The 26,677-nt window shown below is 50.7% G+C and overlaps 1 protein-coding gene across 10 annotated transcripts in view; it reads right to left on the bottom strand.

Moving 5' to 3' along the window:
* RNF4 (ring finger protein 4) overlaps window positions 1-26,677 on the bottom strand; it is a 405,745-nt gene that overhangs the window by 57,352 nt on the left and 321,716 nt on the right. For all 10 annotated transcript variants that reach the window (XM_078678584.1, XM_078678589.1, XM_078678580.1 and 7 more), the window contains one exon: window positions 4,274-4,322. In XM_078678584.1, coding sequence (XP_078534710.1) covers window positions 4,274-4,322 — 49 coding nt within the window. The remainder of the gene's footprint in view (window positions 1-4,273; window positions 4,323-26,677) is intronic.

Below are 26,677 nucleotides of genomic sequence, written 5' to 3' on the forward strand. Positions count from 1 at the left end.
ACATCGCAGTACACTTGCTCACAGAGCCACATTCCAACCACTCATACACCTGAACTAACATTACATTTCAATCACTCCACGCAACTGAACGCACACTACAGTACTCCTGCTCACACAGCCAAAAGCCACAATGCACTCCACGTGCTTGCTCAGCAAACTTCACACTGCATTTCACCTGCTCATATGGGTACTACATTGAACCTGCCCGCCAATCCAATCAAACAGTATATTCCACTTGCATACGCAGCTACAGTCACATGACATTCCATCTGCTCACACAGCTAGACCAACCCCATTCAACCCGCGCACACAGCTAGACCCACACATTCCACTCCTCACACAAAGACCCACACCATATTCCACCTACCCACAAAGCTGAACCACACTGTATTCCATCTGTTCACACAGCTATAGCCCACGACATGCCTGCCAGCTGTCAGCAGAACTACAACAACACTACAGGGTTGAACTGGCCTATAGGGAAATCAGACAGTGCCCGATGGGCTGGTAAGATAGGTCAGTTGGTGGGCTTTTTTCTCAGGCAGAACATCCCGCATGGCTGCGCAGAGAGCGATGGAGACGAGCCACGAAAAGCGGCACAATCAGGGGGCAGAAGGCACGAAAAGCGGCATAATCAGGGGGCAGAAGGCACTCACCGGTGAGACTGCGGGGCAGCACGGGGCTCTCCCGCACTCCTGGGAGTCCCGTGGGAGGCGCCGGCTGCGGGCTTTCTCTTCTCCTTCCCTCACCGGAGCACGGGGTGGGCTCCCGTCCGCTTCCGGTTTTGTACAGAAGAACTTCCGGGTCGTCGCAGGCAGCGCGGCGCCCCTGTAAGGGGGGGGGGGGACTCAAGAAAGACTCGCGGCGGCAATCCGGGGTAGGCTCCCGGTGAATTAAATAAAAGCGGCAGACAGAGCACACTGCAGTCTTCTGGCAGGCGGCGGCGGGGATGCAAGGGCCAGACGCGGTCGGGCAGAAATGGCTGCCGCAAACCTCCGAAAGTTTTCCGATTCAGGGGCGTGTTTTTTTCCTGAGTGACGGATGACGTCACAGGTAGAAAGAAGGCAAAAAACACGCCCCCGAATCCGAAAAAGACGGTGCTTCAACCGAGTGACGCCCCTCTCCTCCAAAGGCTGGCCTCTGTTTAGGGAGCCAGCCAATGGAGAAGAGGGGCGGGTTCCAAGCCCCCTCTAAGACACATTATCTCTTCGGCTCCGCCCACTGCTACGCAATGCGACGGTCCTCGACCTAAAAATGGTTATCTCCATTCGTTAAGTAGCAGTGGTGCTGCTTGCACCAGCTCCCCATGACCACAAGGGGCCAGAAGTCACTGAAACAAAGCAAACATACTTCAGGCATGGTAATAGGCCAGTGGAATCATGTTATCTCTGAAGGTGCACTGAATGAATCAGAATCAAGGTCCCAATCCATTCCTTTCTCCATCATTTGTATAATATATCCTCATCCTTAAGCACTCAATGCAAGTTTGACGAAACTGGGGGTGTTGACCGCTGTTGGCATATAACGGCTTTCCCAGGGTGTGGTAGTTACCAAGTTCAGAAAATGCATCCGATTGTGAGTTTGCCAGGAGAAAATAATGAATTGTTTCGGAAAGGTATGATTGCTAAACCTATTTTCGCATTTATTAGAGTTTTTCTTCACATTTCATATATGTCGGTAAGTTTGGCTATTGAAACTTGTTCTAAGAATTTTGCAGACAATTGGTGTTTACCACAAAACTGAAAATACAGATTCCTTCTCAAACTCCTGTTTGCACAGGCCTGAGAATACACCCACCCACCACTTGGAATCAGGGCTAAGTGATTTGCCCCATGTGGTCCTTTTAAAAAAATCGTTTTTAGCATAAGACTGTTCATGGATTATCTCATGATGTTTGATCTGCACAATATTCTCTGCATGCACTGGAATCAGAATCAGATTCAACATGTCTGCAGAACTATCTGCAGATTTGTCGATCGACAAGAACCTATGAGCATTAATGGTTGGATGAAGTCTTGTTTTATATGTAAGGAAATCCATGCAATGTCTGATTAAAAAAAAATATTAAAACGATGATTGTGAGGCTGTATTTCACTGACATTAAAATGCAAGCCTGTGGGTTGCTTCATGCCAACTAATATTGAACTACTGAACTTGTGGTGTACATTTTTCCCCATTTACAGTTATGAATGCCAGCTTATTTGGGGCGTGGCTAAACGCCTAACATAGCGGCCGCAAAGTAGTTGAGCTCAGCGACAGAACTTACTTATCCAGCACATATCGGCGACCATGGGGGCCATCCGAAGCCAGTTTCTGCCTTGTCGTCCGCACATACTGCAAGGGATGCAGATATTACAGAAAGCATCCTGTGTGATGCCCAGAAACGAGAAACCCAGCGACGCCACTGGAGACGAACGTTGCATGAGTACCCGAGGCCCGCTGGGCTGTCCGATGCAGACTGCGGAGCACTGAGACATCTGGGCTGCCATGAGAAACGCCCTGCGGTGCGGTGCCTGGCTGGGGAGATGCTGACCAGTGCTGCTGGGCCGCGGGAGGTGGGGGGGATGGGGCGCCCGTGAACGGAGGAGGGAGTGCTGTACCGACGTGCTCTACAGTGACCCTGACCAGCGCAGCCTACCATCTCCTCCCTCTGAGCCTGTGCTGGTCAGGATCGCTGCCCACTCACTGAGGACCGGAGACAGCCCTGTGCACACCGGCCTGCAACAAATGATGCTGGGGTGGTGCAGCAACAGAGACAGCCTGTGCACACCGGCCTGAAATAAACAATGTTGGGGCAGCGCCTCTGCCCGTTATACCTGTGGAGAGGAGCAGGCAACAGCAGACATGTTCCACACTGCTGGGGACCTGTGAACTGCACATGAACACTGCAGACTAGATCATACAGGTGAGTTATTGGCTCTGGAGCACCGAACATGTGGCGAAGCACGGCTTTGTCTGGGATTTATTCTGCCTTCCGGCCGTGCATGAATGAACTATGTGGAGCGGCAGACCGTGAGTACCAACCCCCTGCCTGATTGAGCATCCCTGGGCAGGTTGACGCAGACGGTGGGGTCTGCCTGACCACTGGCGAAGAGGTCTACTGCAGACAGGATGCATTTGCCTGCTCTTAATGCACCGGAGCAGGGCGGATGAGGAGCCTCCTTGCACTGATAGCTGCGGCCCGCCCGCGATGGACGAGCCACGAAAAGCGGCATAATCAGGGGGCAGAAGGCACTCACCGGTGAGACTGCGGGGCAGCACGGGGCTCTCCCTCACTCCTGGGAGCCCCGTGGGAGGCGCCGGCTGCGGGCTTCTTCTCTTCTCCTTCCCTCACCTGAGCGCGGGGTGGGCTCCCGTCCGCGTCCGGTTTTGTACAGAATCACTTCCGGGTCGTCGCAGGCAGCGCGGCGCCCCAGAAAGGGGGGGGGCGGGGGGGAACAACTTGCGGCGGAAATCCGGGGTAGGCTACCGGTGAATTAAAAAAATAAAACCGTCAGACAGAGCACACTGCAGTCTTCTGGCAGGCGGCGGGGATGCAAGGGCCAGACGCGGTCGCCAGAAATGGCTGCCGCAAACCTCCGAAAGTTTTCCGATTCGGGAGCGTGTTTTTTCCCTGAGTGACGGATGACGTCACAGGTAGAAAGGCGGCAAAAAACACGCCCCCGAATCCGAAAAAGACGGGGCTTCAACCGAGTGACGCCCCTCTCCTCCAATGGCTGGCCTCTGTTTAGGGAGCCAGCCAATGGAGAAGAGGGGCGGGTTCCAAGCACCCTCTAAAACACATTATCTCTTCGGCTCCGCCCACTGCTACGCAGTGAGACGGTCCTCGACCTAAAAAGGAGAGTACAGAGGAAGACCAAAGATCATGTAACAGGTTAGTGACCTACACCAAAGACTGTTGCCACCAGAGTATAATCTCATCTAAAACTAATTACATCCTCTAATGTTCTATGAAAAGTCTCAATGTATGTTCAAATACAGAACAAATATTGGTCTGGATGCGCTGCAAAGTAAAGGAGTTTAATGTCAAAAATGCATTCGCAACATTTTGAAAACCTGAACAGTGTGTACAAGCGCCAGACACAAAGGGTTGAAAAAAGCAAAATGCTAACAATGGCCGGTTAGAGAAACACAAGGTGCATTCACAAACTTCAAAATATATAACCAAAAGTAAACGCACAATGCGTTAAAAAATGAAGAAAACAACTTCTCAAAATTCATCTAAAAATTTGAAAGAAAAAAATGAACACAAAACTGAAGGTTGTATTCTTACCTCAGTGTGGACATCCATGCAAATTGGACAACTAACTGTGCCGGGAGGCCTAAAACAACAAAAAAGGTTTTATAATGCATCAAAATAGTAACTTTAATAGCATACATACGTCACCTCAAACACAGGAATAATTAGATCTGAAAGTCAGTAATGGAGTTAATAAGGAGGCACCAGTTTTACTTTACCTGTTTTTACTTCTTTCCTCCAACGTTTGTGCGCCACTTTATCCACTGGAGTTACTAGCAGACAGAGGTCCTAAAAGGATATTCACCATAAAAATATTTCCACCCCTTCTCTCGGCCTTCTGTGAGACATGTTACCTTGGTAGAGGTCATGGGAATGGAACGAATAGTTTTCTTACCTGTCGGTGTAGTTTTGCAGCTTGAAGATCTTTCTGGATTCACTATGCTGTGCATTATTCCGCGGTCTTGTGGTTGGGTCCGGATTCGTAGTCTTTTCTTTGTTTTTTTTTTTTTTTTTTCTTTGCCCAGGTGGGCGTCGGCGTCACACCCCCTTTGGGTGTATTTCCGGTGACGTCGGCATGCTTCCTGCGGAAGCTCCCACTCTTGGGCGCCATCTTCGGGTTCTTTTTTTCCGTGTTTCTTTCGTTTCCGAAGTAATGGCAATGTTCATCTTAGTTTGTATTTACCGCTTTGTACTTTCAAAGTCTATTCTTTAGTTAACCACCTCTTCTCTCTCCAGCCTCATCTTTCTGGCGGAGGTGGGTGGGTTCGCTAGTGAATCCAGAAAGATCTTCAAGCTGCAAAACTACACCGACAGGTAAGAAAACTATTCGTTTTGCAGCGTGAATCTTTCTGGATTCACTATGCTGTGCATAGATTTTGTAGCGGTTTCTCATCTCTGTGGCGGCTGGGTGGAAGATGAGCGTTGGGTGTTGAATATGTGCCGTAGCACCTTCTGTCCCACTTGAGCTTCCTTGTTCATTTGTATGTCCACACAGTAGTGCTTCGTGAACGTGTGCACCGAAGCCCATGTTGCCGCCAGGCATATGTCCTCTATGGGTGTGTTAGCCAGGAAGGCTATTGTAGCGCCCTTCTTCCTGGTGGAGTGGGCACGCGTCCCCTCAGCCAGTTCCTGTCCTGCCCGTTTGTGGCAGAGTTGGATTGTTTGTGCGATCCATCGTGCAATGGTCCTTTTGGTTACTGCTTTGCCCATGAAGCTGTTTGCGAAGGACACAAAAAACTGTTTCGTTTTCCTGTGCCCCTTTGTCCTTTCAATGTAGTGCATGACTGCCCTTCTGGCGTCCAGGGTGTGCAGAGCTCTCTCTGCGCTGGTTGTGGGTTTTTGGAAAAAACTCGGTATCTGTATCGACTGGTTCATGTGAAAAATGGATACCACCTTCGGCATGAAGTGTGGGTCAGTCCTCATCACAACTCTATCGTTGTGTATTTGTATGTATGGTTCTTGTAGCGTCAGCGCTTGAAGCTCGCTTACTCTGCGTAAGGACGTTATCGCAACCAGGAAGGCTGTTTTCATAGTTAGCATCTTTAGGGAGGCCTTGTGAAGTGGTTCAAAGGGCTCTTTCATGAGTTCCGTTAGGACTGTGTTCAAGTTCCATGCAGGTGGCGGCACCCGCTTGGGTGGTGCGATCCTTTTCGCTCCTTCTAGGAATCTCTTCACCACCTGTGATGTGAAGAAGCTCCTGCACGTTTCTCCCCTTGTGTAGGCTACTATCGCTGCCAGGTGAACTCTTAACGAGGATGAGCTAAGGTTCTTCTCCAGTAAGTGCGTCAGGTACCTTAGCACTGTGGAGTCCCTCTTCATCTTATTGTGGAGTCTTTCCTGTCTGCACCATATTGTGAATCTTTTCCATTTCGCAACGTAGCACTTTCGAGTGCTGGGCCTTCGTGCCTCCCGAAGTACCCTCAGGGTGCTTTCTGGTAGTCTCAAATGTGCGAACTCTATGTCCTCAGGAGCCACGCTACTAGGCTCATGCTCTCTGGCTCTGGATGCAGTACCTCTCCGTTCTGCATGGACAGTAGATCTTTCCTCCTGCTGAATCTGTGGGGTGCACACTGTGTCATCTCCATGATCTGCGAGTACCAGGTCTGCCTCGCCCACTGCGGTGCGACCAGTATCAGTGTCATGTTGCTCGCTCTGCATTTGCTCAGTACTCTGTGCATCAGTGGTATCGGGGGAAAGGCGTAGGCAAATGTCCTTGACCAATCTATCCATAGGGCATTCCCCAGTGTCCCCTCCTCGGGCTGCCTGGATGCGAAGTTTTGGCATTTTGCATTCTGGCGTGTGGCAAACAGGTCCACCGATGGTGTCCCCCACCTGTCGAACAGGTATCTTGTCTCCTGAGCATTGAGCTCCCACTCGTGGGATGCCGATGTCTGCCTGCTGAGCCAGTCGGCTTGTATGTTGTCCTTCCCTGGTAGGTGTATGGCTAGCAGGTCTATCTTGAGAGGGATGGCCCATCTCCATATCTCCTGCGCCAGCGTTGAAAGCGGTGCGGACTGTGTGCCCCCCTGCTTGTTGATGTAGAACATCGCAGTGGTGTTGTCTGTTTGTATCAATACCTTGTGCTTGTACAGTCTTGTTTGAAAAGCCTTCAGTGCAAGGAAGATTGTCTTCAATTCTAAGTAATTGATGTGCTTTGTGGCATCCGTCGGTGTCCACAGTCCCCTCACCTTGAGCTCCTCCATGTGAGCGCCCCATCCCTTCAGGGATGCGTCTGTGGTGATGGTCACTGTTGGCGTTGGGGGCGTTAGAGGCTTTCCCCTTGCTATGTTCTCCATGGTCCACCATGTCATCTCCTTCTGCACTGCGTGCGTTACAACCACTAGATCCTCCCAACTGCCTGTAGCTTGTGACCATTGCTCCTGTAGCCATTCTTGAATGGGTCTCATGTGGAGTCGTACATTCGGTACCAGGTGGATGCATGATGCCATCATCCCCATGATCTTGCTCGCCGTCCTCACTGTCCGAGCTTGTCCCTTCCGGTAGAGGCGAGTTTCCTTCACCAGCGCCCTCGCCCTCTTCTCGCTGGGGAACACCTTGCCCTGTAAGGTGTTGATCTGTGCTCCCAGGAAGATCTTCACTTGTTCCGGCTCCATTGACGATTTCTTCCAATGGATGGAGAACCCCAGGTTTATGAGCGTGCTGGTCACTGTATGTGCGTGCAGCTTGCATTTCTGGTATGAGTTTGCTTTCACCAGCCAGTCGTCCAGGTAAGGGTATACATGTATCCCCTGCCTTCTTAGGTGCGCCGCGACTGCTGCGAGGCACTTTGTGAAAACTCTTGGTGCCGATTTTAGACCGAAGGCCAGTGTCGTGAACTGGTAGTGGCTTTCTCCGACGGTGAACCTGAGCATGTGCTTGTGCTTCCTGTTCATTGGGATGTGCAGGTATGCGTCTTTGAGGTCTATAGTGACCATGAAGTCCCCGGTCTGCAACTGTGGGAGCACCTCTTGCAGGGAGGTCATTTTGAATTTTTGCGTTCTTATGAATCGGTTCACGAACCGTAAATCGAGAATGGGCCTCATTGTCTCGTCTACTTTTGGTACCAGGAAGTATGTTGAGTATACTCCTGTGTTTCTTTCTTTGAAGGGTACCCTTTCTATGGCCTGCTTCCGCAGGAGTTCTTTTGCTTCTTCCTGAATGCACTGCAGCTGCTTGCTTGCTAGCGGCTTTCTTCTTGGTTTTCTGCTTGTTGGCCTCGCCTCCAACTCTATGCAGTATCCGAATTGGATAATGTTGAGGATCCATTTGTCTGATGTGATTCCTCTCCACTCCTGGAGGTGGAATCTTAATCTCCCTCCCACTGGTGTCCTGTGGTCGTGGGTGTCTAGTTTGTCTTGACCCATCTGTACGTGCTGCCCCCTGGGATCTTTTTTGTGGGTGGGCACACGGGTTTTTTCGAAGTCACTTGGAGGTGGGCTGCTGGCCCCCTCTTCTATTTTGTCCTCGTCCATTTCTCCCTCGAAAGGACTGGCCTCTTTGTTGGTACTGCCAGGGCTGTTTCTGATGGCCCTGCTGACCCTGCGAGTCTGCCTGGTGCGTTTGCTGGAAAGCCTGGTGTGAAGTACCTGGCTGGTTTCCGCCTCTTCCGCCGGGCCTCCGTGACGGGGTGCCCCTCTTGTTCCCTCTGAACTGCAATGCTCCCATGGATCTTGCTGTTTCGTTATCCTTCTTAAGTTGGCTGAGTTGCTCATCAACTGTTTGTCCGAAAAGCGTACTGCCGTTGAACGGGGTGTTCAGGATGCTGTGTTGCACCTCCGGTTTGAAACCGGATATCCTGAGCCAGGCGTGTCTCCTTTCCGTGACGCCCATCATCATGAGCCTGCTGGCCGTGTCTGCCCCATCCAGAGCCGTCTTAAGGCAAGAATTTGCAGCATTCTTCCCCTCTTCAATTAGCTTTTCGGCTTTCTGCTTGGCATCCTGGGGCAAGTCCTTCACCAACTGTCCCAGTCCCTCCATGATTTGGTACATGTGTCTGTTCACCAGGGCGTTGGAATTAGCCATGCGCCAGTGGGTCGCGGCATTCCGTTCGATCCTTCTGCCCACCAGATCCATCCTTTTGCTCTCTTTATCCGGTGGCGGGCCCGAGGTAGTGGGTACGTTAGCCCTCCTCCTTGCTGTGGCCGTGATAATGGAGTCTGCGGAGACCGTGCCCTGAATGTAGGCCGGGTCCTTTGCGGCATGCTTGTACTTCTTCTCAGTTCTGGGAGTCACTGCCTTGCATGTTGCGGGCTCCCTGAAAGCTTCCTTCCCCTGAGCCAAGACGCTCTCGAGCATCGGGAGGAACTGGCTCCTCGTTTGTGTTGGGAGCAATGTTTCCAGAAGAAAGTCTGCTTTCTGCTTCTCTTCGTCGAGCTTGAGCTTGAAAGCTGCTGCGGCAGATTGTATCACCGCGTTGTAGGCCCCGATGTCGTCCGGCGGCGAGGGCCTCGAGGGGTAGGTGTCGACCACCTCCTCCGGGCTGTCGGTCTCGACATCGATGTAATCCACATCCTGAAGGTCATAGGGCGCCGACTCTGTGTCTGTCCTGCCCTCATCTTCCTCCCCATAGCTGTAGCTCTCGTGGGGATTCTCGTACTCCTCCTGGTCGTCGAACACCTCGACGTCCCGGTCTTGCTCTGTGACTTCGGCGACCTCCTCTTCTTCCTCCTCGACCGCCTCCAGCACTGGTGGCTTGGTCTTCTGAGGGATCGTGAAGGCCTTCATCCTTGCGTCGAAATCTTTTTTCCGCTGCATGAAGTTCTCCATTTCTGCCTCGAGGCGCCTTCTTTTCTTTTCCATCTCGGCCGCGTGTTCCGCGTCGGATGGTTCCGCCGGTCTCTTCGACGGATGGCTCGTCGCCGTGCCTCTCGGAGTCGAAGTTTTCGACGTCGAACCGGATATCGGGTCTCTGGTCGTCGTCGACAGTTTCGGGTCTTTCTCCCTCGTCGATCGATCCTTTTCGGGGACGATTTTCGACGTCTTCTGCTGATCAGCAGCTCTCGGCGCCGGGGACTCCTTCTCTGAGGATCCGCTGGGCCTGGGAGTAGTCGCGGACGCCGCCTTTTTTGGCGTCGGCGCTTTCGGGGTCTTGCCCTCGATTTTTCGAGACTCAGAGTCTCTCGGGTTCTTGGGGGCCGAAGAGTCTCCTACCTTGTCAGAAGTCTTCGTGTAATCGGTCTCTACGACCGTGTAGCAGTCGTCTTCGGCGGCAGCGTTGTCTTCTTCCTCGGAGGACATCCCCAGCTCGTAGAGCGACGGGGTCGGGGCCTTCCCCTGCAGGGTGGCGTGTGCTACCCTCTGCCTCTCTCTCACACGAAGGGTCTTCGGGGTGAAGGCGGAACAGGCGTTGCAGTCTCCGCTTTCGTGGTCCACCGGTAGGCAAAGGTTGCATACCGGGTGCTGGTCTTTCTGCGCGTACTTGTGGTGGCAGTTCCGGCAGAACTTGAACGGCGTGTTGTCCATCCTCGAGCGTCCAGGGCCTCTCTGGTCGCGTGTTCGTCGACGTTCGAAGATCTGGATGGAAAACGCCTTATCTTTGCTTGTCTTTCGTCGGTGAAGTCCCCTGGAGTCTTCAGATGACTTCTCCTCGTCTTTTCTGTATTTTCTTTCTTCTTTCTCCAAAAATGTCTGGAGCCCAAACGGGAACGATCCAGACCCGACCGCGGAAAAAAAGAATCTGAAGATGGCGCCCAAGAGTGGGAGCTTCCGCAGGAAGCATGCCGACGTCACCGGAAATACACCCAAAGGGGGTGTGACGCCGACGCCCACCTGGGCAAAGAAAAAAAAAAAAAAAAAACAAAGAAAAGACTACGAATCCGGACCCAACCACAAGACCGCGGAATAATGCACAGCATAGTGAATCCAGAAAGATTCACGCTGCAAAAATATAATTTGCAACCAACTTGTCTACCTTTCACTGTTTTCTGGCACGTGGTCAGACTCCAAGAGATCCCCATATATAGTCAGCACTGCATTTCGGCAGTTTTCAAATATCTTTCTCCTTCGAAAGACATTGGGCAATATAAAGACATGTTCTGGGGAGGTTGAAAAGCATGATGGTATGAGTAATTTATTCATTTTTAGTTTACATGAGAATTTTGATTAAGGTGACAGAAAAGGCAGTTTTTTGTTTCAACAGACTCAGCAGTCAGAAGCTGTATACAAAGAAAAATTGAATCATACTCTGGAAAGACTTCATCAAGCTGCAATAGATATAACAGATATTGGTGTTCCATCCTCAGGAAACCATGGCCCTCCGTCAGCTGAAGTGATTTTGCTGATGTGAAATCATGGAGGTAAAAACACAGCCATGGTTATTTGAGATGAAAGATGGTCGCCGATAGATCTTGAAGAAGACTGTCAACGCAAATCCTTTTGCTATGCAAATATGCAGCAAAAGGAGCTGTACAATATACGAGTGGTAGAAACTGGAGGGCTAACTCTTGCGTTGACAACATGTGTGGGTCAGCACAAACCGCAGAATTAACCTGCCCCTTGCATTTTACACCAGGGTGTAATGTAGTCTTCTTATGCATCAGGATAACTAACATTTCTTCCCAGAAACTCAGAACCTATCCAGTAGAAAGAGATAATTTGCACACAATGGTAAAAGGAGGGAATCTCTATAACGGGTACTTCAATAACTTTGATAGATCAGGGATCCAAAGGTGAGTGAAACAGATTTTTGTAAGCAAAAGCTCTTCTAATTAACCGATCACATCATTGCCTGAATGAAACATATGTCATTCAGGTCTAAGCATTACTTGGTCTATCACAGCGAACAGCCATGGTCATGTTCCATTTTTAACTGCAAGGACTGGAGGAGGCCTAAGGTCAGAAGACTTCTTCGAAGCCAGGATTCTTCTAGGCCTCTGCAAGCGCTTGGCTCCTCTCTTTCAGAGAGCAGACAAAACATCCCTTACACCAACTTCAGCCATCCACTCACTCCTTAGTCAGACAAGAGATTGACTTACAACCATTGCCTGAAGAAATGATCTGGCTGCTAGTCTGTCTGATGCCATCCGTGCTTGAAATTAGGTGGACTTATCTAGGCTCCCATCTGCAAACAAGTACGCGAGGACTCTAATCCCCTAGTGCTTTCCACCCTCCCCCACTACTGGCACTTCCATGTTCGAAGCAAACCTTCTGAACAAAAGTATTTGCTACCCTTTCATAAGTGCTTCAAAGTCACTTAAAACAGAGGAGGGAGAGCAGGCTCCTGCTTGTGTAACTATTCCCAGCCATCAACATTTTCACCTCCACCACTGGGGTCATTCTTGCCATCTTGAGGTTATGACAACTGCCACCTTTCAGGATTGTCATGAGGCGGAGGTGAACCCACTCTTGATAGCCTTATTCTAAGTAAAAGCAGCACAATAATGATTGCAGGATGTGTTCAAGCAGGAAGTGTAGGAGTAGATCCCAGAAGGGGAGCAGAACACGAAGAGGTGCTGGAGGTGCTGCTGGAAAAACACGTTGATGCTGGTACTTCCATAGCAATTAGGTGCCGATAGAATAATACTTCATGTGCATTTCAAATATATTTCTCAAAGAGAAACAGCTCCTCCTTAAGAGGAGGTAGCTAGTCTTACTACTCAAACCTCTATAATCCTATCATTTCTGCTTTCCTGCATGTTTTCTTCACCTAAAATGTTGTCATGGCCTGTACTCGAAAAATCCGGATTCCTAAACTGGAAATATAATGCAATATCCTTCACCAGTTTAAATACTGGCTACCATGATTTGAGAAGAGGTAGCCAACACTAGCCTGCCATCTCCATGACTTACCAGCTCCTGACCCTTGCCTAAGAGTTACCAAGCAATGGTCACAACTCCCCTTAACCTCAGCTTCAGGTGACCCCTACAGTTTGACTAGTGTGGAGCAAATTATGCAGCTCACAGCTTTTGCCGAACACTCAAAGACATCAGTACTCGTTTGCAAACGACTGATACAGTTTATCACAGAAGCATTGATTCCGTATGTACACAGACTACTTGGAAGGGGTCATTGATGAGGTCACCTGTGAAAACAATATGATAAAGGCCAATGCAAATTACCGGCCCTAGCAAGAGTAACCTCAATAACCAAAAGATGTTTAAACATTACTGTACCACTTGCCAGAACCAGACATCTGAAACAGATGGGGAAAGAGCAAACCTCACACATAAGTGACAGTCATCCTTGCACTACAACACAAATGGTATCAGGGAATACTAACCACAAAAAAATGGCATGAAAAAAAAGTACAAAGGTCTAGACTCATCACTACCTTACATCACCTGTCAATCGAAAGACAAAGAGGACATTATAGAGCCAATTCCAAGACGTTTCAGTAGCCCTTCTCATTCATCACATTGATCCTTTTGAATGGTTACTTACTAAGATAGGCCAGGCCGCCAGAAGCAGTAAGGGCGGGTAGCATGTCATTACAGCACTGGGTGCAGTCATTGTTTACGGGTTCTTAATATGTACATTTTTATTACTCAGTTTCACTGGTGATGGTTTAGTCTATGGTGCTGGTGTTCACTCCTAGGGTGTGGAAGCATGCAGTAGGTGCTGGTCCCCATTTCATAAGAATTAAAATACTGAGTATCTGATTATATCAGACTGTACAGCTCGGGAAGGTTTTTGCTTATTCTTGCAGGTCAAATTCAACATATAGGGGTCTTAATGATATGGATGTGGAATTCCTGAAGGAGTTTCACACCGAAACACACGTTGAGAAGGTATCTAATACAAGCTACAGCATTGGTAAAAAATGAAAAATATGAATTTGTTGGTGTGAGAATTATGATAAGTTATCCAATATAAGACACAGCTGAATCTACGTAAGATCTAATACTGGAGAAGAAAATAAGTTACTTACCTTTAACTGTAGTTCTCCAGTATTAGCATCTTTCATAGATTCACATTCTTGAATCATTCCTCAAAGTGGGAGTCCGGAAGTGCCATCAAAAGCCATAGTGAAGAAAACAACATAGGTTAATGTTCAAGCCATTCACTTTAAAAGCTAAAAAAGACCCACAGTCTAGCCAGTCAGGCAGCAGCACCCTTTAGAACCTTCACCACAGGGGCTCCAGTCTCTCAGATTGTCCAGCACAAGTGTGAGGTACAAGTGAAGGGAGATGAGGGGAGGATCTATGGGGTAGAGGGGGTCGCATGTGAATCTATGAAACATACCAGTACTGGAGAAATACAGTTAAAGGTAAGTAACTTATTTTCATCTCCAGTATTGGATCTTACATAGATTTACATGCTTGAATCAGAATAGTTAGCATTTGCAAACACCAACATTACTGTGTTAATGCAGATGGTGGAAAGGAATTAATTAGAAGTGGATCAACTTTTTGAAATAGATGGCGTAATACTGCTTGTCCCATGGCCACATCCCATTTGTCAGCAGCATCCAGGCAGTGATGCCGGGTGAAGGTATGTTGCTGCCCAGGATATGTACTGCATTGACACACCAGCAAACAAAATTGCAGAAACAGCTCTTGTAGAATGGGCCTTAACTTGGTGGGTTAAACGTTTTCCTGCTTTTACATGGCAGAATTGATTGGCAGTTGCAAAAATTTGACACTGAAATTGCTTTCCCTAAATTTCAGTAGGGCACAAATAACTGATCCGCTTTCTGAACGCGTTTTATGTGTAAATAGTATTTTATACATCTTTTAATGTCCAGGGTGTTCAGAGATCTCTCTGCCATAGTTGGTGGATTGGGAAATCTGAAGGGATCTTTCGTAAGAACTCGGGGTTGGTTCTCAGTAAGACATTGTCCCATGTGAATTGAATGAGTGGTTCTTTTGAGGTAAACGTTTGAACCTCACCAATCCTTCAAGCCGATGTTCGTGCCAGAAGTAATGCGGTCTTCCATGAGAGATGTCTTAAATCGGTTTTGTGAATTGGTTCAAATGGAGCTTTCATTAGTTTTGTTTTTGTCAAATCTGTTTTATTAGCATTTTCAAAAGATTACATTACATATCACAGTAGAGGCCTTATCAATGAGGGCACGATGGTATAGGCATATTAGTCATACAAGCTCAAGGAAATATTATGCTATGCGTTCAATGTTCAAGGCGTGCAGCAAGTAAGACATGGAATATTCGCCTAAAGTTGGTTGAGCCATGACGCTTTTGTCTAAATGCATACACTGGGACTGTGCACAATAACCAGCACGCTGAACCCTTGCCCAACCACGTGATTCAGGGAAAACCCTCCAGCTTGGGCTTACAAACAGATGATGCATTTCATGAAACAAAAAAGAGAAAACTAACTGTAGCAGCAAAACCACATTCATACTCTAACCCTCCTTTCATCCCCCTCCTCCCGGGCCCTCAACTCCCCCGCCCCCATCTCCAGAGCAGTCGCACGCCCACGGGCCTCGGCTATGCTTGCGTGTCTGCACTCCTGCCTCGTAGGAGCAAACGAAAAACTGTACATAGCGATTTTACCTCGGCAGGAGAACAACCTGTGGTATGCCCCCATCCCCATGCACGTCCCCAGTTCCCTCCATGTCACCTGTGCCTCCCTCCCCAGCAAGCTGCTACAGTGTAGAGAGCATGTGTTCCCATCGCTCCGCTATGGGCTCCATCCGGAGCCCCAACGTCTCTTCCCTACATATGGCGGTCAACCTCCGCCCGGCCCACGCCTGGAGGGAGGAAGTACACGCCCGCCCACATGGCGGGTCACGCGCCTTCCACCTCCTCGTGAGGAGGTGCTTCGCAACCACCAGCCCTAGGTAGCGGGAGGACACCTGGTCTTTGGGGGGTCTCCTGAAATGGTGCAAAATATACTCGGGCCAATCAAAGGGTGTAGTGCGGTTTGTGCATCTTCTTAGTACCTCGCTAATGACCTCCAGTAGGTGCCCAACCCAGGACAACTCCACAGTGTGTGCAGGAATCCCACCCCCATCTCATTGCATCTGGGGCAGAACGCATCAGTGCGACGGAAGTACCTGTTGATCAACTCAGGCGTAAGGTAAGCCTTGTGGACAATGAAGAACTGAATCTGGCGGAATCGTATGTTTCTGGGGATGCGCACCGGGCTTTTAAGGACCCTTTCCCACTCTTTGTAGGTTAGTGGCCTTCCTAGATCCAGCTCCCACTTGCCTCTAAGGGGCCCCAAGTTAGTCGCTGCATGCGCCCGTAGCGATGCTGCAAACCAGGGAACCGAGTGTTTGCCCCTCCCCATGACATGGAGGTACTGCATAGTTAAATGTTGTTCAGACTGTCGCCATGTCTCCTCATTTGGCGGAAAGTTTTGCAATCAGCGAACGATGCATTAAGAACCCCCCAGGGGGAGCCCCTCCACCGTCACCAGCGTCTCGTACACCGCAAGTGTCCTATCTCTATAGAGATCGCCAAGCGTCTGGATGTCAGTCTCCCGCCACTCCGCAAGCATGCGGGATGTGAGCACCCCCTCCCCGCCAGGAGAGCCCTCCAGCGGAATAGCCGGCGCGTAGGGAATCGTGCCACGTGTGAGACGCAAGGCTCTTCGGTAGCACTTATATGCCACGCCAGCAGAAGCGGGGTAGGGCGCTCCACTGTCACCAGCGGGTGGCAAAGCCCGATTATATGTGCTCTGGAGTATGGCGGCATAGTCTTAGCCGCGTCTTCCCTACCTCTATCCGCCAACCAGCGGGCAATCCATTGGAGCTGTGCAGCTAGGTAGTAGTGCTCAAAACAGGGAGCAGCCAGTCCCCCGTTATTCAGAGGAAGATTTTCGCTAATGCCAACCTATGCCAGGAGGTGCCCCAGATAAAATCCTGCAGTAGCTTGTTGAGCATGGAAAAAAAGGAAGCGGGGATGAACAGAGGTAGGTTGACGAAGTAGTCCAGGAGTCGGGGAAGCATGACCATTTTGGCAAGAGCCACAAGGTGGTCAGCGGGAGCATGGCCCAGAAGCGCATCTGAGACCTGAATGCTGCAACCGCCCTCCCGAGATTCCCGTCAAATAGGTCGGTCGGGCTATGGTATATCTGGATCCCCAGATACCGGAAGGTGTCCGCTTTCCATTGGACTCGTGTGCCCTCAAGGTGGTTAGATAGCCAGCGCAAACAGCAGCGGGGACAGGGGACAACCCTGTTGGGTGCCACGGCCCACCGCCACTGCCTCTGATGTAAGGACCCAGGCGCACTCGAACTACGGGGTCCTTGTATAGAAGGTCAACCATTTGCAAAAATTCGAGGTCAAGCTTATAGCGCATCAGGACAGCCGATGTGTACCCCCACTCTAGGAAATTGAACGCCTTCTCTAGGTCGAATATCAGACACCCTGCCCTAGGCCATTCTCTCGATGCCTCAGCTGCCACTCTGAAGTATCTCCTGAGATTCAAGGACGTGGATCTCGCCGGTACAAACCCGTTTTGGTCAGTATGAATTAAATGAGGGACCACCGGCGCCAATCGTTCTGCCAGTATTTTAGCGAAGACCTTATAGTCCACGTTGAGCATTGCCAGCGGGCGATATGAGCCCAGGACTGGGGTTTCTATCAGGCTTAGGCAGGGAAACCAAAAACGCCTCCCGCATGGAGGGGAGGTGGGGGGAATGCACGCTCTTCTATTGCCGTAGCGTATACCTTGTGGAGTAATGGTGTCTGGATTTCCCTGTGCGTTTTATAGTATTCGTCCGGCAGGCAGGCCATCCGGCCCCGGGGTCTTCCCTGATGTCATATACCGAATTGCCTCTCCGACCTCTTCCAGTGCTAGGGGCGCACTTGTACACCATCTTGATGTGCATAGGGCTCCTATCGGGACACCATGCCCCTCCCGCTGTATCAGCCAAGCCAATAGTCGGCCCGCTCGGTCTGCCCTGGCGTGCATTCTGGCTGTGTGTGCTGCATAGTTGTGGCACCGTACCCTCTCCAGGAGCGCCATGTGCCTGGTGCGGAGGTCTCCTAGCATACGCGAATGCCTACCCACGCCTTCCCCCTCCCGCTCGTATTGTAGGAGCTCAGCCTCCAGGCACGCCAGAGAGGTGGAGAACGATGTGCGTATATTCCACGTGGCCCCCATGTAATGCCCCCTGACAGCTACTTTGTGTGCATCCCATCAACCATGGCGTTGCTCGCGGTCCCCTCATTGGCTTCGAAGTAAGCGAGAATGGCCGTACCTAATGAGGAACGAAATTCCGCATCCTCCAGTGCGACAGGCTGCAATCTCCACGTGGGGAGAGGGGGACGGTCTGCCTCCCCAACTAATCTGAAATCACAGGGGATTATGATTGGAATATGTTCTCCCCAGATACTCTGATTTTACAATAAGTGGGAGCAGGGACTGGGTGCCCACCATCCTGTCCAACCGAACATGCAGATCGTGGACTGTCGAGAAGTAGGAATAGACCTTGTCTAATGAGTGCTGTACGCGCCGTATGTCATGTAGCTCCCAGTGGGACAGCCAGCTCTGGAACGCCTTCGCGTTGGATGCTACCGCAGCAGCTCGGAGAGGAGGGAAGGACCTGTCCAATTGTACATCCAGCACCACATTGAAGTCTCCGCCAAGCAGCCAGGGTAGACCAGCGTATGGGTGGAGGACCTGGGTCAACTGTGCTAAGTAGGATGGTTGGTTTGTTTTCGGGTCGTAAAGTGATACTAAGCTGACCTCCTGACCATTCAGCTGGCCCCGCACCAGGGAATACCTGCCCTCCCGGTCCACCTTTGCTTCCTTGCAAATGAAGGGGACGCCCGCCCTTACCCATATCAGGGTGCCCCGAGCATGTGCAGAGAAGACTGTACCATATATCTGCCCCCTCCAGCGTCTACGGAGTTTATCATGCTCTGTCTGGGTCATGTGGGTCTCTTGCAGGAAGGCAATCCCAACCATGTGTTGCTGCAGATAGGAAAAGATGGAGTAGCGCTTTGACGGCATATGCATACCACGAAAGTTCCAAGTCACTATGTTAGTGTGAGTCATGTGTCCGGGTGTGTCGCATCTGCATGGGGCAGGGAATCCACCTCAGGGTGTGGGGGTGTAGGGGAGGGTGCAGGGGGGGGGGGGACAAGAGGTACCGACCGGGAATGGTGTGTGTGTGCGCCGCATTGAAAAAAGAACTGCAAACAGTGCAAATAGTGGGGCGAATTCCCAACAGGGCATACGTCCAAAACTCAAGGTGAACCACCAGTGATGAAGTGTTAGGCCAGCGTAGTGGGGTGCGTGTGATGTCAGAAACTAATCTATGTTTTGCCCCTATCTAAAGCTTCCCGTACTCGCAAGAGGTGCATACTATAACACAGGTTGGTGAGTAATGTAGGTTAGGCGTGGATCACAGCCACGGGGCCCCCCAGGTGCAGCGTCTGCGCAGCGCGTCCTGTCCGCATGCCAGCAAGGCAACCCCCAAAAATACTCAAACATTACATCAGGCAATGGATGACGCGCTCAGCGTATGACAACTCAGCAGCGTGCGCAGTTTAAAGACACACAGAGTGCCCAGGAATTGCCCATGGCACTACTTAATCACATGATCTGGTCAGAGGTTTGGGGTGTCACTTCTGGCATGTTCAAGTCTTCGGAGAACACGGTGGACGGGGATGACGAACCGCTTGTTCCTGGGTCACTGCGTGCCTGGGTTTCCAGGGACATTGCTTGCTGCACCAAGTGTCGCCACTGCCTCCATAGCTTCCTGCCGCTCCATTCTTATCTTCTCTGGGCAAGGCGCAACTGGACCAAGGCCCGTGGCCCTGCGAGCCCCACTCAGTCTGCGCCTTCTTGATCTCCTCTCCTGCCAGGCACCTTCCTTCGGGTCTGTGGGTCGCGTTCCTTTCCATTGCTCAGTCTCCTCCTGCCAGTCCCAAACATCTGATGGGGCATCAAAGAATCAGGCACCGTCCTTCGATCCCAAACGAAGGCGAGAGGGGATCAACAAGGAGTAAGGCAACTCCAGCTCCACATTGTCGCTTCACCGCCATGTAAGTGATCCTCCGTCTCTGAACTGCCGCCGTATAGTCCAGGAAGAACATCACCCGGCTATTTCCCACCGTGAGGTCCCCCAGGTTCCTGGTTTCGCGTAGCACCATATTGCGGTCTCGGTAATTAAGGAGTTTGAAGAGGAACGGGCTGGGCCGAGCCCCCGGCCGGGGCTTCTGCACTGGCACTCTGTGCGCCGTTTCCACCGCAAAGTGTGGTGAAAGCACCCCCCTCCGAGGCAGGAGCTCACGCAACCAATTCTGGATGTACTGCTCTGGGTTTTTCCCTTCCTCATTTTCCGGAAGGCCTACTACCCGGACATTGTTGCGCCGGGAGTGCCCTTCCGCGTCCTCCATGTGGTCAATCATGTCTTCGAGCGCTATAGTGTGGTATTGCACCACGGGGTGGGTTTCCTGGAGTGTCCGATTCTGCACGGCAAACGACTCCGTCAGCTTACGATGATCGGCATGGAGGAGAGTGAAGTCTGACGTGACTATCAATCCGGGCTTCTAGCGACACTTTAGTTTGTTCCAGAGTGGTGCCAATCCCCTCCACCGCTGCCAGCACAGAGTCCATTTTGGCCGCATGAGCCGCCGCCTGAGGTTCCATGGCGCCACTCTGATGCCCCGGGGGAATGCCAAGACCAACAACCTTCTGCTGTCTATTCTGCGATTTGTCCCGCAGCCGGCCCATCACCAGTTGTTGCGCCATAGGCATCCGTGGGTGTTCGTGCAGGCAGACGTGAGTAGTCAGCCGCAGGCCTTCCGCGACCGGGCCTCTCCTCATCAGCAGGGAAGGGGGGGGGGGGTCACCGTACCAGTCTGGGTGGCCGCGCCAACAAGGGGAGGAGCTTCCTCCATGAGGCGGGCACCGCCGCCGTCAGGATCCGTGCCACAAATCGCTGGGCATCAACTCCGGGGACGGCGCAGGCAGCAGTCCTTTCCCCGCACAGCCACAGGGTGTTACGCTTTCTCTGCCGTCACTAGGTGCCACTTCACTTGTGTTATCTCGTTGACCCACCAGAGCCCCAGGCCGGTGGGCGCTGCAGCACTGCAACAAGGGGAGCTCAGTATTCCCAGGACCTCTTCGGCTGCCCTGTGCCCCCTCTGTATGCAACGTGTATCGCACCGGGTGGATAGCACTCTAGCCGCAGTGGATTTCAAAATGGCGCAGTCACTAAAATGGCGCCCAGGACCCTACGCACCAGGCTGCAGTCTCATAGTTCTCACCGGTGGGCAAAGTTACAAAATCTGGCTCTAGCAGGCTGTCCCCTCAGTTGCCTCTTTAGGCGCAATGTGACGCCTCCAGTTCGCACAGCAGGTCAGTTCAGAGGCTAGGTCCGGGCACTCCCCGGGCCCACCGGTACAGGAGTCTCGGGCCACAGGATCAGCAGCTACCCTCTGGGTCCTCAAGCGTGCCTCCGTAGCCCCAGGCCACAGCCCACACCTCGGGCCGCGAGCAGCCGCCGCAGCTCACAGTCCCAGCAGCAGGCCACTCATGCCTCAGGGCGGGCCTCCTCGCCGGCGCCGCGTCGTCCCAGTCCCATCTTCCGCCCCGGGGGTTTCGCCCCTCACCTGGGACGTCAGCCGGTGTGCCGGGAAGGCTGGCCCCGCAGCTCCGAGCAAGCCTCGGCGTTAGGGTGTCCCAGGGCCCAGTCCGTAGGGCCTCCTCATTGAGGCTCAGAGGGAAGAAGCTTTTCGCTGGGGGGGCGGGGGGGGAGCCTCACAGCCGATTCTTTCCCCCAGCGCCGGCCCCCGCTTCCGCTCCTCAACTCAGGGCGGGGGCTTCCACTGCGTCCCGGACTCAGCAGCCTGCATTTGCCGCAGATCGGGGCTGCACCGCTGGTGTCCCGGCTCCCGCCTCTTACATCGGGCCGCGCACTTCCGACATTAGCTGCAAGCAGCCAAAGACAACAGGCCCCGCCGCTCACCGGCCACTCCGCCCGGCCAGCAACCAGCGCCAACGCCACCACAGGCTGTTGAGCCCTTAAGTCCTTTTCGTGCCCACAGCGCCCGGGACGCTTCGCCGCAGGCGTCCCTCGGTTCCTTCCCCGCAGGCGTCCCTCGGTTCCTTCCACTGCCAGGGCCGGTTCTAGGATGTGCGAGGCCCTGGGCTCAAAGGGAACCTGCAAGGCCCCCTCTAATTTAGATAAGTGGCCCCTTACAAAGAGACCATTCACAGATACTGTGGGGGGCCCATTGTCCAGCATTTTGGCGCCCCCACAGTTTTAACTTTTGCTCCACAAGCATTTCTCACACCTTCAGTCAGATAGGTGTGAGAATTGATTGTGGTCTAAAAGTTAAAACTGTGGGGGCGCCAAAATGCTGGACAATGGGCCCCCCACAGTGTCTGTGAATGGTCTCCTTGCAATTGAGGGAGCTTCTCCTTCTCCCTCCAATATGCCTCTGGACACCATCCATGAGAGGCCCGGGGAGGGGGCCCCTCAAATGGACCTTAATTGCAGGCGACACCTTTCTTTGTAATAGATCGCCAGGGAACCAACAGGACACATCACCGGTGCGTGGCCCCATGCTGGTGGGCTGAGTGCGAGGCCCTGTGCAGCCTCCCACGCTGCCCATGCCTAGCGCCGGCCCTGTCCACTGAGTCTACCAAGCGGGAGCCACCGGTTCTCGCAGGCTCCCCGCCGTGTCTCCGCACCGTCCCCTACTCGGGAAGATCGCTGGATACACCTCTTGCAAGAGAAATAGGGGTCAGATGCCAGAGCTCTAGCAGTGTGCGTCCGCCATGATGGCTGGCTAGTCATGCCCCCATAAAAATGGAGCTTTCATTAGTTGACAATACTATAATGAGATGCCTCGCTGGGGGAGGTTCTCTCACTGTGGCAAAGACTCTAAAAAGTCCCTAGAAGAGCAGTGTGATGATTCTTGTAGACCAAAGAAAGCCGATTTATCTGATCTCCAGAACAGGGATGTCGCCGCCAGAGCACCTTAATAGACAAGTGTGCAAGACCAGATTTTGCCAAATGTAGAAGATACAGTAGGATCTGTTTTGGGGATGATGAAATCGGATGCAAACCCCTTTCTTGGCACCAGATATAGAATTGTTTCCATTTGAGCTTATACGTTTTGTTGGTGGTGTCTGCTCTGGCCTTCACCATAATCTCCCAGCAGTCTGTGGGGATATTCACATTCTCAAATTCATAGAACTGAGAAGGCAGGCTAACAGATGTAACTGGATTGGGATGGAGTACCTGGGAGGTGTTCGTGAGTAGTGTTGGAATGGGCACCAATTGAAAGTGTGGCTGTTCCGGAAGAAAGAGGAGCTCTGTGAACTGCCTTGGATCAATGTGAATGATCTGGCATATTTCTCTTCTAATTTGCCTAAGAATTCTCAGGATTAATGGGATCGGGGGAAAGCGCATGCAATGATTTTTGATCATCTGATCAAAAACTCATTCCACCTTGACCCCTCTTAGTGATACTGGCATTTTCTGTTGTCCTTCATCGCAAACTGGTCCAGATTTAGTTTGCCCTAGCGAGGGAAGATGGTTTGTAGAAACGGTAGATCTAGTTCTCACTCGGGACAACTGGGAGTCATGCTGCTTAAAGAGTCTGCTAACACGTTGGTTGCTCCGGGCACATGTTATGCTCTGTGTGATCTGCTTCTGCAGGGCCAAGTTCCATATTGCTTGTGCCTGTTGCGATAGAGCTGATTATCCTGTTCCTCCCAGTTTGTTGATGTGGTGCTATTGTCTGTGCGGATCAATACGGAACAGCCTGCAATTCGAGTAGGTATGACAACAGAGCAAGTGCTATGGCTTTGACTTCCAGCAGATTTATATATCTCCTCTTTTCGTAGATGTTTCACTGTCCACTGACCGAGATCTTAGAGATGAGTGATCTAGGAATATATCAGTTATGACAATCTGTCACCTGGGAGAGGAATTAAAGTCCCTTTGCAAAGTTCCCACTCTGAATCTACCACTGCATGGATGTTATCGTGGTCGAGGGGATTCGAATGATGTCATTAAATGACCCTTGAACAAGTACCCATTGTTTGTCCAGCTCTTCTAGCAAAGGGCGCATGTGCAGTCTGCAGTTCGGAATCAATGGAATGAAAGAGGATAGAATTACCAAGAGCGATTTGTACAGTCAAACTGAAACAGACTTCCTTTTTCCGAGTTGTTAGGCTAGTTGTTGAATCTTTGACTTCCGTTCCTATGAGACAAATGCTTAGTCTTGGTTGGTGTCTAGGACTGCACCTAGGAAAGTCAATCTTGTTGTTAGAATAAGTGATTATTTCTACCAGTACACTGTGAGACCCAGTTTTCTGAATAGTGAGAGGCAGAGTTTGGTATCCACTGCGGCTTGATGAGACGTTGAAGCTTTTATTAACCAATCGTCCATATATGAATACCTGCACTCCTTCCTGCCTTAGGTGAACTGCCAGCGGGCGCAAACATTTGGTGAATATAAGTGGGGCTGATTTCAATCCAAAGAGGAGAACCTTGAACTGGAAGCAGGTGTCGGCTACCTTGAATCTTAAACACTTTTGATGTTTGGGTTGAATCTGAACTTGAAAATATGCATCCTGGAGGTCGAGAGCAGTCATGTGATCTCCATGATTGAGAAGATGCAAGAAATCTTGTATGGGTGACCATGCAAAAGGACTTTTTTTTCCAAGTACTTGTAGAGCCTCAGACGATCTAAGATAGGGCGCCAGTCTCCTGACTTTTTCCCCTATTAGGAAGAAACAGGAGTAGAAACAGATTCCCTTTCGAGCCTTCAGGACCTCTTCTATTGCACCCTTTGCTAGCATGATAGATATCTCTAACCAACAGTTGTTTTAGATGGGGAGGTGGTGTTTCTTTTGTAGGAACATTTGGGGGTCTGCGGATGAATCAGAGTTTATGGGTCCTGGATGACATAGCCCGAGGACATTCAGCTGTTGTAATGAGGGACCATTGCTTGAGGTAGTGTGATATACAGCAAATATGTTGTTTCAGTGAGTGGGGGATAATCAGCACCGGTGTGAAGTCACTGCTTCCTCGCAGTATTTCGCCCTCTGGTGGACTATATCCCTCTTGCCGGCTGCTTGTATACTGCTGAAGGTAGTTGCCGATATTGTTGGACATACAGTGGGCAATATTGACCCTGGAAAGACTGATAGTTTTGCCTATATGATTGAAATCATTCTCGATTAGAGTAGAAGCTTCTGCCTCTAGCTCCTCGAAAGGACTGACTTAATCTGCAATGTTTATAGGGACTTGGCTGTATCAGTGTCACCCTTGATAGACTGGAGAGGATAATCAGTGTGTTCACCAAACAATGCTTTCCCATCGTATCCAATATTTTACTTTGGACTTCTGGTCTGAATTATATCGCTTTAGGCCAGCCTTGCCTTCAAAGCACCGCTGCTCCAGCTAATTGGCTGAACCCCGGTTGAGGAGATATCTATGGCACAAGCAATTATCGCCGCTAAGGCTCATTCTCCCTCTTGAAAAATCTACGCATCCGCCTTAACATCTTCTGGTAGGAGGTCTTTATATTAAGCCACATCAGACCACAGCTGTCTGCCAAACCTCCCTAATATCGACAGAAAATTGGCTGCTCAAACTGTAATGGTTGCCATCCTAGAAAAGCATTTGCCAATAAGAGATGACTGAATTTGGTTTGGGGTCGCCCACTAGACATACTGGCAAGTCATGAGATGCATTGTATTTTTTATCTAGTCTAGGCATTATTGCTGACACCAATGCTGGATTTTTCATTGGTCTGATTCCTTCCTGCCAAATGAAGTCCACAATAGAAAGCACTCTTATGGATATTTTTATGGGCTCTTTAAAAATATATAGAAAGGAATCAGTCTGCCTGGTGGTCAGAGGAAGCTGCCCTCTCCATAACGTTGAGGAAACGACCAACGTCATCTGATGGTTATTCTACCTGTGGCAGAACACGAGGAAATGGCGTTGGTATGGAGTACTCATTCCACTAAGTAGGAGTTGAAGCAGGGTCTCTTATTTCTACAATCTCTGAATCCTCATCCGATGTAGCTGGGTCATCCGCTGGAGGGTCCACAAATGTATGCGCCAGGGACAGTAAAGGATTCACCAGAAGGTGCAATGTAAGTGGTTGAGGAATCTGCATTTATATTTGCAGAGACTGCTAGGTGCCTGTGGTCAAGGTGTAGGATCGGATTCTAATGTTTTGGGGAACCTTTTAAAGTAATCTTGAAGCATGTGCTGGAGATTGGTTAGTAACTAGTGGTATCTAAATGGACTGCTCTTGGTGGCCCTATTGGCTATAGGCAGACTGGTGCTCCTGAGATGTAGAGGATATTTGCCCTCATAATATTCAGCGCCTTAATATTGCTAATATTCATCATACTCTTGGCACTTTATGCGCAATTCAGAGGGGCAATGAACCACCCCCGAAGGGGCCATCATCTGATTATTCCTCATCAAGTGAATGTGCACGTGGGAATAGCGCAACTTTGCTTGGTGACGTGTGAGCAGGGAGAATCAAGTTCTTGGGCGACACATCCGAGAATGACATTATTGAGCTGGGGATCAATGGTGGTAATGGTGCATTTATTGGTGTCAACACTGCCATTAATGAAGGGGTCTTTGTCAACGATTGTCAAGAAGGTTTTCTTTGGCGTTTTCACAGTCATAAATTTTCTTACAGTGTTGCTGTCGACAAGGGTGTAAAAGTCGATGGTTTAGATTTCAACGAGACTGCGGTCTTAAAACGATGATGTCGTATTTGATGGGGGTTTTGATGATGGTTTCATCATCAGGGTTGAAGAGAAAGGAACCTTCTCATGCCCCTTTTTTAATGACAGTGCAGTCGTCAACAGCTTATAGGTAGTAATGATCATCTACTCCGATCGAGACGAGGAAACAATCATTTTCAACGCTGAAGTGGTAAACGTCGACATCAAGGTCATGGAAGTCATTAATAATTCGAAGATGTTGTCCACGATGTTAAACTCGACAAATAATGGAATTTTGCATCAGGAATCATGGTCACCGAAGTATGATTTTGAGAATTTCTTGAGAAATTTATTTTATAACTGGAG

Source organism: Lissotriton helveticus, chromosome 2_2, assembly GCF_964261635.1.
Source record: "Lissotriton helveticus chromosome 2_2, aLisHel1.1, whole genome shotgun sequence".
In the NCBI taxonomy this organism is placed as follows: Eukaryota; Metazoa; Chordata; class Amphibia; order Caudata; family Salamandridae; genus Lissotriton; species Lissotriton helveticus.